The sequence below is a fragment of the Scleropages formosus genome, chromosome 2, assembly GCF_900964775.1.
Source record: "Scleropages formosus chromosome 2, fSclFor1.1, whole genome shotgun sequence".
Lineage (NCBI taxonomy): Eukaryota > Metazoa > Chordata > Actinopteri > Osteoglossiformes > Osteoglossidae > Scleropages > Scleropages formosus.
The window spans coordinates 36,711,269-36,731,697 of record NC_041807.1 but is presented as its reverse complement, the minus strand read 5'-3'; the positions used below and the strand labels follow the sequence as shown (position 1 = coordinate 36,731,697).

General features: G+C 43.1%; 1 protein-coding gene across 3 annotated transcripts in view; it reads right to left on the bottom strand.

Annotated features, from left to right (window-relative positions):
• Nucleotides 1-15,228: 15,228 nt before the first annotated feature.
• kazna (kazrin, periplakin interacting protein a) overlaps nt 15,229-20,429 on the bottom strand; it is a 196,081-nt gene continuing 190,880 nt past the window's right edge. The window contains exons 8-11 of one of the 3 annotated variants that reach the window (XM_029246216.1): nt 20,252-20,335; nt 18,981-19,173; nt 17,639-17,772; nt 15,229-15,816 (exon numbers count right to left, since the gene is read on the bottom strand). In XM_029246216.1, coding sequence (XP_029102049.1) covers nt 15,646-15,816; nt 17,639-17,772; nt 18,981-19,173; nt 20,252-20,335 — 582 coding nt within the window. In that variant the 3' untranslated portion in view covers nt 15,229-15,645. Of the gene's footprint in view, nt 15,817-17,610; nt 17,773-18,980; nt 19,174-20,251; nt 20,336-20,429 lie in introns of all 3 variants that reach the window. The other 2 variants (XM_029246217.1, XM_029246218.1) reach the window with 2 other exon arrangements.

Here is a 20,429-nt window from a genome sequence, read left to right as displayed (position 1 = left end):
ACAGCAAACTTATCAGTCACGCTGGAACTTGAACCTGCAGCCTTGTGGGTGCATTCTGTTTCTATAGAACTGCTTCAGACAAGACCTTCTCAAATTCAGCTACACAAAATCCATTATATTTCAAGAAAAGTCTCACATCTGTGATTTTCGTTTACTTCTCAACCAATCGTTTTAGAGGTTACAAAAAGTCCAGCCAATTATCTCCCAGATCCAGAAGGCTCGGCCAATAATCATCAAGTCCGATGTTATTTTTAAACCATTATTTAGCCAATGTTGAGGTGACTTACAATGTTAGGTTTCTATGACAACAAGCAGGTTAAAATTTGTAAAGCTGGGTATTTCTGCTTCATCAAATCAAGACAATCAAAGGATCTACAGCAGGAGGAAGATTCGAACCTGGAACATTTGGTTTGTAAACCAAAGACACTAGTCACTTTGCTACCTGTTACCCCATCTAAGGAAGGGCCGCCCAGTACCATGTTTCTATCGAGTGTTCATCAAGCTTTCGTTAGTGCACGGGCAGCACTTCACCTTTCCGCTCTTGACGTTCTCGGCACAGGCACGGATGTACATGGGCATTGCCATGACAACTTCCAGCCACGCCTGCACCGTGCCCGCCTTCCATGTGGACATGGGCGTGCTTCTCGCCAGCTCCACCTGCTGGAGGCGGTCCAACTGGTCCTCGCCGTCGGACAGGCTGAAGCTGAGACGCGTCGGGCTGGAGAGGCTGTCCGAGTCTGGACCGGTCCGGGGAGAGGGGTGGGGGGAGAGAAAGGAAGGGAACTGTTTTTTTGACCTCTTACTGCATGCTTGTCTTGTGCTGTTGAAACTGCTTGTGAAAATGGAGATCAAAACGTGGTAAAAGCTGAGGGATGCAGCTCCCTGTCCTATGGTAGTACCGCACATCTACTGCTAGGTGTTTTTTCCAAGTACTCCATTAGTCTACAGGGAGTCTTCCAAAATTTATCCTCTACAGGGGATGTTAGCTGGGCTGAATGCTCAGCAGACCCACTGTGCAAAGTACATATTTAGGGCAACAAATGTCTAATATCAAATGTAAAGTGTCAGTCAAAAGTTTGATTACACCCAAGTATACACGGGGCTTTAACTCCTATCCTTAACCCTATATCCTATTCTTAACTCTAACTCCTATCCTTAGAATCTGACCCTAACCCCTCTCCCTATCCTTAGAATATAACACTAACCCTAGAATCTAACCCTTACTCCTATACCTCACCCTGACCCTAACTGCTATCCCTATCTCTCTCCCTAGAATTTAACCCTAACCTTAGAATCTATCCGTAACTCCTCTTCCAAACATCTAACCCAACTCTAACTCCAATCCTTAACTCTAACCCTATCCCCTACCCATGACCTTAACTGTAACCCCTCTACCATATATGATGGTACAAGAAACATTAGACACCCATAATAATGCCCACTGACAGCAATCAGATGGAGATCACGGCATATGATGTTTCACTGATCCATTCATGCACATCTTCTCCATCACAGAACCGGAAGGCTCAGCCTTATCATCTGCTTTGTGTCATCCTTCCAAAAGAGGCTAATGAATACCCCAAGTGGAGATTATTAAATACAGTTCAGTCTCACCAAAGCCGGTCATTAGACCTTGGGGCGACAATGCCACTTGGCATTAAAAATTCAAAAATCCATCGCAGCCTCGAGCAGACCCTGCGGGGAAATGTGCCGAGGAAACGAAAGGAGGAGGGTGCGCCCTTACAAATGCTTTCCAAAATTCTTTCCCGAGTCATTTTTATTCAAATTTATTTAAAGCAGTGCCGTCACTGCCTGCCAAATGTCTTGGCTCCACAGCATTTCCCAAGAGCAATTTATTTACTTTTCGAGCGCACCGCCTCCTAATTTTTCCAATTCGCTCGAGAATGTCACCGCCACAGCTCTCAACTTTCCTAATGAAAATTTGTTTCCGGCCTTCCCATTGGACACCTTTCATGTGGAGTGACATATACCTTGTCCAATCACATGCAAGCACAGGAATAGACAGAACCTATTAAAGCAGGGCGATTACAACTTGCCAGGTACTGGGGAGACCAAAAAATCTTATGAAAATATGATAAGTACTTCATAAAAGTACCTTAAACAGTAAACAGTCAGCTATATATTAAATTAGTACGTAATAAAGTTATATTCAAATTCCAGGAGGGTGGGGGACATTTCCCTTGCTTCAACTTTGGAGGGAAACATCCCCCATGTCCCTCCATTTCCTTCTTGTAATAAAAGACTGATCACCAGATAGTGCAAATTTTCAAGGTCTTGTTTTCTAAATAACAATCAGTAATGTCAGTGAGTGCAAACTATACATCTGGACCCCACATGAGTTGGAAATGGTAGCATGTGGTGTTGTTCAGGTGTATTTTGGGGGGCCCTGCCTGAGGGGGTCGCAGCAGGGTCCCCATGGACACAAACTACCCGCACAATTACTATTATTATTCTGTATTCGGCTGATGCTTTGGTCCAAGGTGACTTACAACGTCATGATTGACACAGATCGCTCATTCCTTCGGAGCTGTCGATGACCTATACTGACCGTCTCCCAGCGAAGTTGGAAGACCGAGGAGACGTGTGGGAGGGTGAGAGCTGCACGTGTTACATTACATGCCTGAAAAGCCACAGCGCATCTGACCTCAGCTGTCCTCAAGAGGACAGAGCCGGGCATCATGGCAAAATGACAAAAATACGGCAGGTACTCAGCTTGAATTGTTTCAAGAGTTGCATCACAGAGCTGTTTTCTAATGACCCAGCCTTTCTATATAATAATAATAATAATAATAATAATAATAATAATAGTAGACAACTGTCTCCAAGGAGGCTAAAATACCTTTCAGACTAAGATTTTTATTAATTATTAAGATTTTTATTAGAATTTATTAATTTTGTTATTACTTTATTAATTTCTATAGTTGGAAAATTTCACCGTATCAGTTCAGGTAAAGTACCTGAGGAGCAGGAGCAGTTATTCAAATGAAGAATGGCTCCAGCCGCTACGCCACCTGTTGCTCCTATATACTCCATATAGCTCATTGTTGATGTATAAGGGGAATATTCTTGGGGGTATTTCACAAAGTAAGACTTCTCAGATGGCTATTTAACTTCAGCCAACTTGAGGAGATGGGGCGGTGTCAGTGCATGCGTCACCAGCATTTGCAAAGCGTGGGGGTTCGACACAGAATTGTTTATGACGGCAGGCGGCTTTCTGAGGTTCCCATTTCCGTTTACTTTTATTCATTTGCCAGTCACTTTTATGAAAATAAATATTTATCCAAGGTGACTTACAGTGATCGATACACTGCACTGAACTGCTTAGAGTCATTCACACGTTCATGCACCAGAGCAGTGTAACACACTCACCCACTAGTATCTACACGCACTACAGGAGATTTAGAGCCACCCATTCACTTGAAACACATGTCCTTGGACTATGGGAGGAAACCAGAGCACCTGGAGGAAACCCACACAAACCCTGGGAGAACAGGCCAGCTCCACACAGACCGAGCCATGTCCACATGTGCAGCCCAGTCATTTTAAAGCACCAGTGCTACCAGCTGAGCCACCATGTCAACCTTTCTGAAGGGTAGGAGGAACCATGGGGCCCCTATATAGACCCTTCCCTCCAGTTACCCCCCAAGAGTGGTCCTTTTCAATGGCATTCTGGAGCTACTGTGACAGGGTCAGGACCAGATGACAACTTTCACCTGCGCTCACAACAGCCAACAAAAGTCTTTCGGACCTAGCGCTAAGCAATCCACACAACATACAAAGAGAAAGAGCGTCTTCATTGTGTTGAACACTTACTACCTCAGCCACTGAGCAAAGAAAAGAACCCAAAACCAATTTGAAATATAAAAAAACATGTTTCCTGTAACTTATGTTTGAGCATGAACACTGTAATCATTAAAACTCACTCGAAGGCCAGTGGTTTGGCTGACATATGCAACGGGTTACGTCTGTTTTCACATCCCACAACCTCAAATGTTTCTGGCCAAAAGATCCCCCTGCATTCCCCTACGTGACACCAGGGTCTCTCCCCTCTTGTTCATGGTATTTGCCGGGACCAGAGGGAACAAGACTGCAGATGTGAGGTTCTGACAGCTGCGGGAACGGTTCGGCAGCTGCGTTCCCCCTCTGGTTCCAGGTTCAGATGGTGGCGCCGGTGGGAGAACAACTCGTGCCTTTTCTCAGGCTGACTGCACAAATGCTGGACATGGAATGAGATCTGGAATGGACCCTATCCCTAATTTCCACAGACTGAAATGGGGACATCCTTGTCCTGCCGTTCCTGTGATACACCTAGACCACAGTGGGCTTGTCTCGACCGAGTTGTAATCAGTAGTGGAGAGGAACCCCAACGAGCTCAGTTCCTCAGGTGCAGTCTTTCCCTGTCTTATTTATTCCGGAAGGACCCTTCACAATGTAAATTCTCAAAAATCAAAGACATAATTACTTTCAGTTGCAATGGTAAACATTTTCACGCATTCCTGACTTCCAAAATTTGACACCCGTTATCATGAAATGTCATCAAATCCCTTTAAAATGGACAGAAATACATCAATAATTTAAATTAGTTATAACAACATTAACATGGATTTTCTCTGCATTAATTAGTCTATAATGATGTATGGCTGTTACTAGTGTATGTTCATCTCTTCCATATTTGGATTATGTCCCATGCACTTAAATGCTCAGAAACAAAACATACTTAAATATGATACTCAGTGTTTATGTATTAATTAAGCCTTTAATGCAAAAAAAAGACACTGGTTATTGATACTGATCTATGACACTGATGTTTTTTGGTCAATGACTCTTATGCTATCAGGAGGTGCAAAAAATCCAAATTTGGCCTTTTATTAAATATAAAGAAAGGTTTTATAAATTGAAGTAGGGGCATTAAAGGAAACCATTTACAACCAGCTACAAAAAAACTGTCAAACTGATTGTTTTTTTACTTTATATTCATATGGATGTGACCATTTCAGAACGTTTGATCAGACTACTCTCTTAATAACTCATGAAAAGAGAAGCTACCTCTGTGGTCTAACACATTTTGTCATTTCTTAACTGTTACATATTCTGGAACAGCAGTTGTCAAGCTTAAGGCCATCCTAAATCCTGGCAATAAACTGAAAATGTGGCCTTCAATCTCTACTGGGGTAGCAAGTGACAGTGGTTAAACCTACTGCCCTTAGCTTCAGAGAACCCAGATTTGAAGTGTCAGCCCATGATTTCAAAATGACATAAAACACTTATATTTACATTTGCTCATTTAGGGGAAACTTTTCTCCAAAGCAACATAAATTTCAGAAAACCATTCACAAGTGCATTAGACCTGTTATCTTTGCTGTCCTGTTTCCAGACCGTGCTCAGGAACCCAGGGCAGTCTTCTCTCTCCGTTTTATAAGTACAGCTCCGGGGTACTTCCCACTTTTCTTTTAATTGATATATCTCCACAGCATGAGCAACAAACCAAGAAGGGATTCACCAAGCACAGCATGTTTATTGCGAACAACTTTCTAAAACTGCGCAGTGCTGCTAAAATATGCATACATACCCAAAAAACCATCAGCTAAACTTTTGCTGCTAGTTGCTCTGCTATTTCTGTAATAATTCAATTAAATAACGCACAATGTGGCAGACAGACACTCCTGTGCAATTTCATACACTTTCAAAAATGTTCTACTCTTTCAAAGCAACACCCCAAACACCCCAACAAACAAAGAGATCTGGATGCAGAGGAAGCCAACTGTAGTACATTGCTATACTTCAGCTTCACTTGCACAATGAACAAATTTCAAATTTTTTGGACACACTTTTGGATAAATTTTGTTCTAAAGATTTCTTTTGTTCCTGAAAAATGATAACCAATCAAAAATTGGCGATCAAAAGAGCCATTATACCAACATTTGAAAGATAGTAAATGAAGAAATACCTGTACTGAACTGAAACAATCGGACCACGCAACAGCCTTCAGCAGCCAAACCAGGTTCGCAACTCTCTGTCTGATGAGGGCTCAAAATAAGTCAGACTTAGAATAACATTGTAGAGCTACTATAATTTGTAAATCCCAGCGGAGTTCTAGCAACAGAGCACTGGGTTCGAGTTACATCACTGCCTTAATGTCACTTATTTTGAAAAGTTACCAGCTCCCGATTGCCAAACACACGTGTAAAAGCTGGGATGGAATGGAGCTCTTTCAGAAGAGCGCTGATTAATGTAAATGCTTCTACGGGTGTAAAGGTTAACATGCCTCCCATTTCACATCAAATTAATGCACTTCATTTAAGCATCACGCAGCAGCTGATTCTTGATTTGGAATCAGCGGTACGAAAGAGCTGCACTTCAAGTCCTGAAATTCAGACAAGCGTCCAATTAAAAGTTGCCCTCCTGACTGATGCACGTCTCTAACATTCCAATTCATCTGAAAATAACTTGAAGTTTGGTACTTAAACCTTTTTTTTTATTAGAATATGAACAAAACCAGGGATGGATTATTTTTTCTGCTGCAGTTGATTCTGCAAAGGTTAAAAAGCAAGAACAGCTAGTAGTGTAATGGTTAGTGCTGCTGCCTTTAGACCCAAAGGTTGCAGGTTTGGACCTCTTTGTCAGCTGTAAGGTACCTTTGAGCAAAGTACTCACCCCAAATTGCCTGAGTGAAATTACCCACTTGTATAAGTATATGAATAATTACAAGTAGCTTAACACTGTAAGTTGCTTCTGGGAAAAGTGTTAGCTGAATGTGAGAAGTATGCCCAAAATTCAATCAAATATTTTCAGAAATGACACTAACTCTTTGTCTCATGAAAACAATTTAGACTGGAAATCCGTTCATCCTCTGTCACAGTAAATAAGAGCCCAATAATAGTCATCTCTCATTTGTCTCATGGAAGAGGTTCTGTAAGTCTTGGAATAACTATAATAAATAAGTAATAAACTATGATAAATACTTTTTTAAGCGCCGCTAACTTCCAAGACAATTTAAAATGACTGAAAATAAAAAGGAGTTGGGGCATTCAAAGTCCATTGCTGACCAGTTCATTAAATAAATATATGTACTGTTTCTCATCTTATTATTGATCACTGCTACTCAGGATCACCAGAGAGGAGCTATAAACACCAAGGAAGCGTGTTCAATTACTGTAAGGGGGCCCACAATCCTGTTCTGTCTGAATGTGTTTTACTACTGAATAATGTCTAGTTGTGGAGACACAGGTCTTGTTTGTCCCACAATAAACAGAATTTTTACCAAATAGATTGATGAAGGAAAAAAAACGGGACAGTTAGAAATGTAGTGATTGGAGCTGCTGCCTTTGGACCAAAAGGTCACAGGTTTGACCCCCACCTCCAGCTGTAGCACCTTTGCACATAGTACTTCCTCATATTGCTCAAGTAAAATTACCCAGATGTATAAATGGGTAAATAATTGTAAAACAGCTTAACATTCTAAGTCACTTTGGAGAAACGTGTCGGATAAATGAATAAATGTAAAAAACAAAGCACTGAAAGAACCAATGAAAATGTGTAACTCGTCCATTTCCAGCACAGGGAGTCAGTGTATTCCCTAAAGAATAAAGTTGAGATAATAACTCTCAGTTCTAAGAATAATAATAGAAAAGTAAACTTTAGAGAAAGCCAGCTCCACTATATGACTGAGTTCATACAAGGTCATACTTATGAAATTACATTTACATTTACATTTATTCATTTAGCACACACTTTGCTCCAAAGCGATGTACAGCTCAGAGAAAATACAATTTGTGTATTACATTAGGAGAAAGAGAGACAGTTGCAGACATGTCATTCTTAAGTAAAGTTAGTTTGTTTCTTTCCACTATATTCCCCAATGTTCATTACACGAGTAACTGCATAAAACTCAGAATTTTGACGATTCCTGATCATCTTCATAGATTTTTTTTTTTGAGATACACAAACATTTACGTAAAGGCTTATCCGAGTATAATCGTAACGTTACGGTGCATGAACATTTACACCTTACGTGAATTATGGGTGAGATGAGTCTGGAAGAGATGAGTTTCCAGACCCTTTTTAAACGTGTACAGAGATTCAGCAGTTCTGAGTGAGAGGGGGAGGTTGTTCCACTACAACGGAGCCAGAACCAAGAACCTCCGAGCAAAGTGGTGTGGTAGGGGTGTAAGGATTTTTTTAATACACTTCACTTACATTAACTCATTTAGCTTACACTTTTCTCCAAAGCAACTTACAATGTTAGTCCACCTACAATTATTTACCTATTTACACAACTGGGTAATGTTACCAGAGCAATTTTAGGGTAAGTACCTTGCTCAAGGGTAAGGGGGGCGCGGTGGTGCAGTGGGTTGGACCGGGTCCTGCTCTCGGGTGGGTCTGGGGTTCGAGTCCCGCTTGGGGTGCCTTGCGACGGACTGGCGTCCCGTCCTGGGTGTGTCCCCTCCCCCTCCGGCCTTACGCCCTGTGTTACCGGGTAGGCTCCGGTTCCCCGTGACCCTGTATGGGACAAGCGGTTCTGAAAATGTGTGTGTGTGTGTACCTTGCTCAAGGGTACTACAGCCAGAGGTGGGGACTGAACCTTTGTCCTTTGGGGGCCAAAGAAAACAGCTCTAACCACTACGCTACCAGCTAACGCAAAAATGCTCACCTGTGTGAAAAGTCGACAAAAAATCAAATAGTTACTTAGTGTTGGTTTTGCAGATAAGGGCCACCTGCTGTTATGATTTTTTCCTCATGAATAATGTATTATTGTACAGATTTGTGTCATAAGAGATGCATTTTTGTTCTGGGTGGAGAACAATCAGAGCCGGATTGTGAAAGAGCTGAATCACAGCATCGAAAGAACAGTAGCTGCGACTGACACACGAAACGTGGGTGAAACGGCATTCTTGGTCTAGCAGGAACTCATGCCTGCTGCTTGGTTCCAACTGCTCGCGTTGTTCAAACGGGGTTTTGGCGAATCACTCCACACCACCAGGTGAATGAAACCTTGGCGAATGAAAGCCATGGTTGGCCCCTCAGTCAACCCTCTTAATGCAACACAACCCCTCACAACTGAAAATAAATGTATGGTTAACGGCAAAAGCGAGAGAGCTATTTCAGGTGAGATATTTGTAAATATCTATATGAAATCATTAAAAAAGTATTTTAGGTAGCAGGTCGGTCATATCTACAGTTAACCTTAATTTGCAGTAGACAAGTCTGTTGTTGTACTATTGGACAGGGCATTTTTAGTTTATTTTTACATTTATTTTCAGCCAGATAGATTTGAAAATAAATATTAAGCAATTGTCCTTTATGAATTGTTAGGGGTCACCTACTTGATCTGTTTTACCGCAAGACAACAGATTATTTTATGAATTATGATTATTTAATGAACCCCTCTCCTCGATGGGAAAATTTTCCTCGATAATTTAGGGTGGCAAAGGAGCGTCGGTGAATTATAACGGCTTGATCTATTGAACAGGTTATCATTCTAGGAGAAAATAAGTTATCCACATTACTGGTTAATATCAGGTCAGAAATCAAAGATCACTCACTGCTTAGCCAATGTGATTTAAAAAAGTGTAACTTTTAGCTTGCGAAGAATATTAGCAATTTATAATTAAGCCATCTTTTATGAAATATGGCAAATCTGAATATTGATTCATAGTGTGTTATAACGGCTAAATGACACATTGCAGATTTCGGAGTAGGAAGCTGTGTAACTGGCACAGCTTTGTTTACCATGATGTTTTCATTAATCATTTAAAACTTGGTTTTTGAATCAAATGTGAAATAAAACGTGCAACACGATTTTTCTTGTAAAACAAGATTGTCTCGGTGGACCGGCCACGATGAGCGTCAGGGACGTCGTGTCCCAACAGCGGTCAAATTACGACGCAGTTGACAATTTTGGCTCCAGGAAGTCTGGGAGAAGCGGCTTGTTTGGTACAAGAAAAAAAAAAAAAAAAAAAATCGACTGCACCCTGCTGACCTCGCTTCCCTCCCATTTCCGTATTTGACGTTTGACTGTATGTCCTTTAAATTACTTTTGTTATTTATCATTATTTGAAATTATGGCCTTCAGAGACCCCTGCTCTAGATCTTGGCGCTGGCCTCCACAGTGTTTTTCGCGATGAAAACATATCATGCAGTCATATAAAAACCACATCCACGCGAGGCATCCACACCCCAGGAACACACGGGCATGGAGAAAAATAGCTCCATTTGTTGTTATGGTTACAGAAGACAGTGCTGCTATCTCTTCGTGAAGCATATGTCGCACTTCCCTTTATACTCAAATGTTTACACAGCCTATCATCACCTCCCACTCTGCCATGGGGATGCTGGGTACAATTAAAGAAGAGCCTGGAAGTCTCTTCTGAAAAGCACAGGATTCCAAATACTTCATCTGGCCAACTGAACATTCACAGACATGTACGTGATTTGTAGGTGTTACTATATCGGAATGCCTTGGGAAAGGAGTCCCCCCCCCGACACGTTTCCAGGGAGCGTCACGCACCACATAGGCAAAGACGGGATCCCAGAGCTCGCCATCACTGCAGTCATCAAACCTGGAACATCCTGTCCTAGGAGGGACAGCGTTTCCCAGGAAACCCTTCTGGGCCCCCTAGGGAATGGGCGACTATTCAAACACGACGGTGTGTGTTACTGGCTTCTGCCAACGCCTCTCCCAGAGCAATGACCTAGAGCAGCCTTAAAGGATGATGTATGTTTTGTTTATTCATTTATCCGACACCATGACACCAAGCTGACCCACAATGTTAGTTTGTACACTAAATTATGAATAGTTTGCAATTGTTCATTTACCCGTTTATACAGCTGGGTAGTTTTACCGGAGCAATTTTAGGGTAAGCACCTTACCCGAGGGGACTACAGCTGGAATTTGAGCCCGTGGGTCCAAAGGCGGCAGCTCTAACAACTACGCTAGCAGCTGGTATGTGAATAATGATTTACTAATTTATAAAAGTTGGATCATTTTTACTGTATGAATTCAGGGTACGCACCTTAATCAAGGGAACTACAGCAGGAGGTAGGATTCAGACCCCGGTTTTTCCAGCACAGTACAATGACTCTAACCCCTGCTTATCTCACCAGCTGCCCCTGAATGCGAAAGGTTATTTTTTCAGGGCAAAGTGATTTTTTCGGGAGAAGGTTCATCATCCTTCTAGTCCAGACCTGCCCAAAACAGTGAGTTTTACCCAGAATAGAACAGCTCCATCATGTACTAGAATCCCTGCCATTAGCCTGTAACACCTGAGTGAGTGATTTATAGGCTCTTTCCTTAAAGCTACTGAAATTGGTTAGGGAGGAGCATCGTTCAGATTAAATTCCCATCTGAATAGTTCCGGAACAATATTTCTGTCACGTTCAAAATCTCTGCCTGTTAAGGTGATGTCATTACCAAAATCTATTAAATTAACTTCTGCGACCCATCTTAAAAAGGCAGCCGCTAATTCAATTTCTCTCGGTCACGCTTATACAGTGAAAGGAAACGTGTGTGATTAAAGTGAACTGCGTGTCAAGCAGTTATTTTATGGGCTGAGAAGAGGGCAGGCGTACATTAGAGTGTCGGGTGAACTCTCATTTCCACCGCACCGCTACGAAAGCTAGAATTTACATAATTTGGATAAGATCTGCGAGCACCCGGCAACCCAGGATGCTTGTAAATGAAATTATATACAGCAATAAAAAAATCTTGGTTATTCCCATATAAATATGTCCGGCATGTGAATAAATGAATAAATAGATTTATAAATAAAGTCAATTTTAGCCTCGGCAATGACTGCAACTTGGGAACAGAGTGGTGACTGCAAAGTGCAATGAGATGCTTAGTGGTCATTGTGCAGAAGAGCAAAGATACTCTGTGCTTTTTTGGTAGCAGTTCTGGGAGAACCTTGGACAAGATGTGCTGTTTGCTGGAGAAAAGGTCAAGACAGTCAACTTGAAGCAGGGCTGGATTCAAAATGATCACCTTTGGGGAATAGTTTTTCTTAAAGGAATCTGCACACGCGGCTTTTAACCCAGTTTCAGCGCTCGTCTCCTTTCTAGATGCGGAAATGTTGATATTTTTTGGTGTCAGAAATGTGATCAGCGACTGTTTCCCGGGTTAAAAGACGGAGGCGAGGGACCGGGGGACATCACACAGTGGGGGTATTGGGGGGGGAGGGGTTACTGATGCCGTGTGATCACACAGACAGGTTGGTAGTCACATTTGGACGCCACCAGGCTGCAAGACAACCGTCATGCAGCATGAGGGAGTTAGGAGTAAGTCGAGCCACCGGGACAAACAAACAGACAAACAAACACAGGGAAAAAGAAGGAGGCCAAGTGGCAATTCATCGTTATTTTATTTTAAAATAAGTTTTTATTTGATCTGCGTCATACTTGTTTCCATGCCATTAAACCCTCTTCAGCACTTTGTGTCTCCAAACAGCTGAAGACCACGAGAGCATCCTTCACATCACCAATTGTACTGATATTGAATCTTATATCTTTAAATAAATCTCTTTAATAGTTGATTTAATTTTAGCAATATCTTCTAATTTACAAAAAAAATAATAATCCATGAAATGAGAATGGATTTGCTTACAGAGTAAAGCTACGGAGATGATGGTTAGTCGACGTGGAATGCGGGCGGGAAAGGACGGATGGAGACGTTCCTTTCCTTACTTACAGATGGCTCCTGTTGCAGAGCAGCATGGGGAATTATGCTTTTTCAAATGTACATTCCCATAATTCCCCATTCTGTCATGTTAGATGAGAAGGTAGCGAGCAACACTTTTGCCATTAAAAGGCAAAACAAAAGCTTTCCTTTAAGGCAAGGCAGACTTTCTCGACAAACCCAGTCAGAGGTCCCCATTCGGATTAAAAACACCGAAAAATGCTATTTCCACACACTCTTAACCTTTGGCACTTCTTTAATTGCTTTTAGATTGCTTGACCCTCAAATCTGATGTCATTTTTGGGGCTGACGCCACAATGAGAAATAAGGAGTATGTTTCGTTCTGATTTAAAAACTTTGGTTTCAACTCGCAAATTCTACGCACTCACTCTCCATAACAAAAGCCAACCGACTATATAACCAAACAACGTTCTGTATACACTACAATATTCAAATGGGATCCCAAATAGCCCGGCAGCGGGTTTTATTCCACGGCCACGGTTACACGAGCAGCCATGCGCATGTTCAAGGGTTTGAGGATTCTTACAGCTACGAGCCACTGAACGTTGCCGATGACTCCATTTGTTGCATTATTCATTTATTTAATGGATCAATTTTATTGTTATTAGCCGTTCTTATCACGTTAATACACTACAATGTCTTTTGCAAATGTGTTTTATGTGTTGGTCTCATTTGTGGTGTCTCATGAAAGCACTCAAGAGTCTCGTTTAAGGATAGAGCATTAGTACAGGTGGAGAAAAGCATCTGCTAAATGAACACATGTAAATGTAATCTAAATAAATTCTATTGTATTATATTATACTGCATTGCAAAGGGTAAGTTCAGTTCAGTTGAGTTGGGCTCACACTGAGCTACAGGACCAGCTCCGACGAAGGTCTTTCTCCACAAAAGGTTCAGTTCTGCAAAATTCCTGCCATAGATTCAGTCCAGCTACGGGTTCAGTCCCGCTGAAGGTCCAATTCGACTACAGAGCCGGTTTTAACACGGGTGCCAAGTCCCCAACAGGCCAAGGTCTCCCAAAACCCCAGCTCTTCCACAGGTCAGGGTGAGCTTCCACCACAGGTTCGGTTTCCCTGAAGGCTAAGGTCAGCCAACGGAGCTCAATGTCGCCTGAAGTCACTGACGATAGAGGATCAAGGTGCCATAGATGGGGAAAATAACCTGCACTTGTCAAAGGGACAGTGGTGCTACCGAAAGTCAGGGAGTAAAATGTGGTAAATGTGGTAGTGCGAGTACCACTATTACAAATGTTATACACCGTTAATCCCTTTATGCAGCCAAATATTTTTATTTCACACAATATAGGCTGAGCACCACTCTTAAGGGTATAAGTACAAGACCATCAGGAGATCATGTTCAAGTCAGTACTCCTAAGCCAGTAGTTTAACTTTTCCCAGCCAACCAGAAAAGGTTTTCTGTCTTGTTCTCCACCAATCACACCTCGGCAATAAGAAACGAGCCAGCCTCTCCTGTCCAATTAGAAAAGGGTATTGCCATAGTGTGCACCAATCACATGGCAGTACCGATAATAGTGTCTCAGTCATAACCAATCAGAAAAATCCTGTCTGCATGGCGTCCACCAATCACACCACAGGGCTGATAACAGCCCTTCTAAATGTCTTTCCGGGCCTTTCTGAACCTAAAAAGTGAGCAAAGTTGAACATGGAATGCAAGCGAATACTTCTATTTGCATGACATGAAGATCAGATATAAAACTACTGAATGTTCTTTGTGCGCAGTTCAGCAGTGTAAATTAAATAAAATAAATTACATTCAAGTGGTTTTATTTTAGTGTGCGCTCTTTATTAGAACGGGGAATTTCTGTAGCCTTTTCCCTCCAAGGAAAAACCCGCTAATCCCTTTGCTTCCATCAGTGACACGTTGGACCCGTAAGGTCCTGCACTTGGCTCATGGCTGAGGGTTCCGGCATAAATGGAAAAAACAGGACATTATCAGTCCATTTCCTCATATTTCCTCCTCTAAGAAGGAAATGACTACTTACTGTTCACGGAGCGACAGAGTTTGAAAGAGCTTAACGCGCCCGAGGCACGACGGCCTGAACGGTACATCGGAATAGGTCGCGTTTCATTCATAAAACACATTCGGAAAATAAATCGATAGGACTTTTTCTTTTTTCAGGGTGTTCCTGGTTCTCTGATAAAGTTATCGATCGTTTTGAAATCTTTCGAAGCCTGTTGGGCATCGCAGTCACATCGGTGATCTTCAGGCCCGTTTGACGTAATGACGCTGTTTATTCCTGTATTGTTTATTAAAAGGGGGAATTCAATATCTCTGGAGAGCGTGTGGTTTTGTGTGGGAATTCTGGGTCAGAGGACCGAGGAGCATCTGCACATTGCCCGAAAGGAACCTTTAAGTACTGGCCGAATGCAGGGAATGGACCGAACGAGAACGGACAATGAACAAGGGAGAAAAGTCAAACCAAATTAAAAATCAGGGTTAAAAACGGTAAAATCGTTAAAAAAAAAAAAAAAAAAAAAAAAAAAAAAGAAAAAGAAAAAAGAAAAATCCAATGCATTTGGGACAAAGGACATTTACAAGCACAAAGTGCACAATGACTGTTATTTACAAATACACAGCAGTCCTTCAAGTTTCCAGTTATCGAAAAGAAGTCGTTTATAAAGACAAGTAGAACGGTAAAACAGAGGATTCGCTTTCGAAGGTGACAATTCATATATCCACACAGAATATTTCCAGATGTGTTTGTGGGTGGGTGTGAGAGCCTCAGTGTGTGCGTCTATTTACATACTTTGAGTTATTTCTACTGGCAATATATACATCAATAAAAGGGGGTGGGGCTTACAGGGGGCCACTTACACTCGTGATCTTTCAGCCACTGTCTGCCGGTGAGACGGTACACAGGCACACACAGACGCGCACGGGACAAGGTGGGGGAGGGGTCGGGGGGGGGGACATCACCAGTCTGCGTCCTCCTCTATGTAATAATCGGGGGTGGAAGTACCATCGAAGAGTCCCGGGTCCAGGGATTTACGTTGCTTGCCCCTTGCGAAGACCCGTGACAGGGAGCCCAGGCCCATCTTCTCCTTCTTCTTCTTACGCTTCTGGTCCTCCAGGTCCTCGAGAGACTGCAGCCCAGGACGACGCAGTGATGAGGGTGACAGAAGGGGGAAGAGAGGCGCAGGGTGGAGAAAGAACATTTCAAAAGAAAGAAAAACACAAAGACAGATAATAACATGGAGAGAGAAGCGAAATGAGGGCCCATGCAAGGAAGAAAGACGAGAACTCTTAGGGTGTGATGCTATTCACACACAGCGGCCAGGTGAAATGTTAATACACTGCTGAAAAACAAACAACACTCTGAAGTATAAATACACACTTTCCACGGACAATGTTTCTCTTCTAGATGAAACACCCGAGTCCTCAGCTCACAAACACAACTGGGACCCACATTTGTTTTTTTCTGCAACTCCAAAGTCACTTTTACCACTAAGTAGTAATCAATAAAAGCATAACAATCTAGCCGAACCTTGAGTTATTTATGAATTAGGTTCTGTAAAAATCTCGACTATGGCTAGTAGGTGAAATGAAAGATACTTTGCAAGAGTCTGAGTTTTTATTATATGTAGAATTTACTGGAAACTGTATTGCTTCTGTAAACTAAACTAGACATAGAAATTATGCAGAATAAAAAATGGCTGAAAATAAAATTTATATTGTCTCGATTGATTTTTGGAATGGGTGGACACCCATTTATAACTTCTCAGACAGTGCTGCACGTCCACTCCTTTTAAATAGTGGAACCTTTTCACCTTATGCAATATATTATATATAGCTGGTAGCATAGTGGTTAGCCCTGTTGTCTTTGGAACTGAAAAGACACAGGTTCAAATTTTACCTCTGGCTATAATACCCTTAAGCAAGGTACATATGCTAAATTGGCCCATTAAAAATTACTCAGCTGCATAAATGGGTAAATAATTGTAGGTATCAACAATGTAAGTAACTTTGGAGAAAAACGTCAGATAAACGTAAACATATTTTCGGATAAAGCTTCATACAGCTACTCGTGTGATGAACATTGGTTCATTTGGTGGAAAGAAACAAAGAAACTGCACCTAAGAATCACACGTCTGCATCTAAGTGTCTCTTCCTGTTAATGCAATGCACTCATTGTATTTTCTATAAGATGTACGTCGCTTTGGAGAAAAGCGCCTGCTAAATGAATAAATGTAAATGTAAATATCGGTAAGCTATGCATGTGCTTCCGCTCCTGTCTATACGTTGCTACTACCTAGTGCTGTTCTGTTGTTGTCTGATAAAAAATGTTTTTAAAATTACATCCCTCATTCCGATCATTGCTGGGTTTCTCCCTGAAACACGTGCAACATTTGTCATCTTGTTATTGGTCACCAACAGCGCAAAGTAGCTGCAAAGACTGCAGAAGTGTGGTGAAGTAATCCGGCGTTTTGTTGCTATTCTGCTAGTGTGTGTGTCACTGCCACCTACAGGCTCGGAGGGTAAATGCAGGTAACATTCTCCGCGCAACAGAAATTTTAGAAAACAGATAAGAGCGGAAAACAAAATCAAAAATAACCATAAAATGTTTGTATCGTCAAAAACTCAAAATTCGATTGTTTGTGAAACAAGGAGCCAGAGTAAACCATAATTTATGGCTAATGACCAGTATTTTAGCTTCGAGCACACGGTGTAGATGTGCAACACAAATTTTGCATTTCTCTAACTCTACTGCGGTAGAGAAAGGGGACAGGTGCTGAACCTTATTAGGAATACTGGCAAGCATCACTGAGTTGGAATTCAAGCAGGTGTCTGGCCCCGAGCTTCGATTCAGGAGCAAACAAACAGAGGATTGAGAGACAGACAGAGGAGGAGCGGAGGAGAACTGCGGAGGAGCAATTTACTTGGAGGGGGTGCCCGAGCAGCTCTTACATTGCAGAGGGAGTGGGTCCGGTGCCGGGGGGAGTTGATGTCGCTTGGCGTGGAGGAGCGGTCGCCCTCGGCCGCCGAAGCGTCCGAGATGATGGAGGGCTGGCGGGAGTGGCAGGGACTCACCCTAACCGCCGCTGGGGACAGTACACAGTGCCAGGTTTACACCCACCCTCAGAATCAGTGAGACTACTAACAATAAGCTGAAACTCTTATTCAGGGCAACAACAAGGGAAATAAAACAACATAATCTTTAGGAGGATTTACATTATATTTGTAGGATTTGTAGGATTTCTAGGGAGTTATTCAAGTCCCACCATCCAAAAGTGCCGTCAATTAACAGCATATGTCTTCTGGAGTGGACAATGTCCTCTATAAGGTGCATTAGGACTCAGCATCGGAGCATGTGCAGTCTGGGAGGTGCACTTTAAAACATATGTCCTCTAGAGTGGACAGAAATGAATAACTGGGTCTCATGAGAATATTTAAATTAGCTATATTGTAATGAGGGAAAAAAATGGACAGCAAGGCATTAGACCAATTTATCCGATCAACCCAGGAGATTAAATGCCCAGATATATGTATCTGCAATTATGCAGGTTTTTAACGCAGGAGTGATTTCACTCTTTTCCTATTTTGCTGGAAAATCATAAAGAGCTGTGGGAAAAAAAAAAAATAAAAAAAATCAGCGCCATCTCCACACCTTGCAAAATACAACTATTATTTTTACATTTTTGTAGATGTTTGGATGTTAACCTTGCTTTTGAAAACACGGAGGTTTCTAGGAATCTGCATCCAGAAGGGATACTTTCGAAACTTGCAGCAGGAGGTGGCATAATGGTTACAGTCATCCCCTTGTAATCAAGGTCTCTGGGTTCGAATCCCTGCTGTTGTACCTTTGAAGAAGGTTCTTAACCTCCAATGATGAGGTAAAAGTCCTTATACCCTGCTCTGTAAATGCATACCAGTTGATGCTCTGCGATACAAATGGGTAAATCACATTAAGTACCTACGGGTACACAGCTAACACTGAAATATGTGTTGGTGAAATGCACAAACTAAATGAATAAACAACAATAAAACAAAGAGGTTGGTATGAAAAGCCTGCTCCTCGGAGGAGATGAACGAGTGGTCTGTGCTGCTGCTGCTGCTTCTGCTTATGCAACACTGACTTCACCCTCCATTGAGAATTGAGTTCAATACAGTCAATGACACACTAAACACACAGCGGTATTGAAAAGATTGAATGTGTGCGAGCGGGAGTGTGTGCCAGCGAACCCTTCGCAGAGCTGTAATTAGCTGTGGGCGATCCGTGTGGAGAGGCCGGAGACGTGCCGAGCCCCACCTTGCCGGTCGGCGGGGTGCCCCGGGTGTCCGCTGTGGTACAGCGTCTGCTGGCTCTGCCGGATGGCGGCCGTCAGCGGCAGGTCCGCCTGCACCACCCACTCCTGGTTGCCATTGACGACGGCTTCGGTGGGCATGGCCAGCGAGTGGCGCTTGGGCACGTCCTTGGTCAGGGTGGCCAGAGACTGCTTGGCCTGCAGGCGGTGGAGGAGAGAGTTACAAAGAGAGACAACGGCGTCTCGAAGCTGTCGAGGCCCGGCTTTGACACGGCGGTGGTCCACCACGGCCACACCTCACAGAAAAAAAAAAAATTAAATTAAAAAAAAAATTTAAAAATCAAGGGATTGCGCTGTTCCGGTGACAGTCGAGCAGCTGCGGGCGCCGATTACAGCCGCAGTAATGAAGCCGTTGCATAACTGTCAGTGGCAACAGCTGGTCTTGGGGGCACCGCCACGCCGCAGCCGTCGGCCAGTTGGAGCGACGCACCCGAGAGGGATTAGAAGGCCTGCTCTCACAGCGCCTCCAAATCCCTTTGAAAATAACAAAAACTGACCTGTTGTATAAATTGCCAACATCTGAAATGGGGTGTTATGTCACTTTGGATGAAAGCGCCTGCCAAAAAACATCAACTGTGGGAAACATGAGCTTTACGCCACACAGGATTGTCCATCTACAAGGAGGATGCAGCGAAACAACAGGCGTTTGCAGGCATCTGAAGCCCAGAGGAGCAGCACCATGCCGAGCTCATGACCAGGAGAAGTTGTGACCCCGCGCTGACCATCACAGTGCAGAAACCGTAACCGGTTCTCGTGGACGGCCGTGAAAGGAGGCCCATCCACCCCACGCCGCCATGCAGGTACAGCGAGGTCAGAAGCTCAGACTGGGTCGGCGGCTCGGAATCGGCCCCGAGTCGGCAGTCCGTCATCAGACTCGATTTTCCTCCCCTGCTTCGCATTCGTTCCTGTCTCCCAGGACACCGATCAAGTCTTAATGGCAGTGGGAAAGAAAATGACGTCGATTCATAATCAGCTTTCCGAATCACTCTGGCCTTTCCAGGAAGATGAAAACAAGAATTCGTGCAAATCTTTGGCCGGTGCCTTAAAACCCCTTCCAAAAATCTAGCAGTGCGGATTAGCCAAAGACGGGTTAATGCGACCGCAGAGACGGCCGAGGGTTAGTGGACAGGCGTGCAGATTGAGTCCCCGGATCCGCTGGTTGATCACCACACACAAAGGGGGCGGGGCCTTTCGGAGGAGGAAGGCGCCGTCTTACCGCCTTGACCCTGGTGGAGGGCTCCCGCTCCTCTGGGCGATCAAACACCCGGTATTCCATTTTCTGAGCCACACAATTACCTATCTGAGGAGACAGGTCACACACACACACACACACACACACACACACACACACACACACACACACACACACACACACACACACACACACAGAGGGT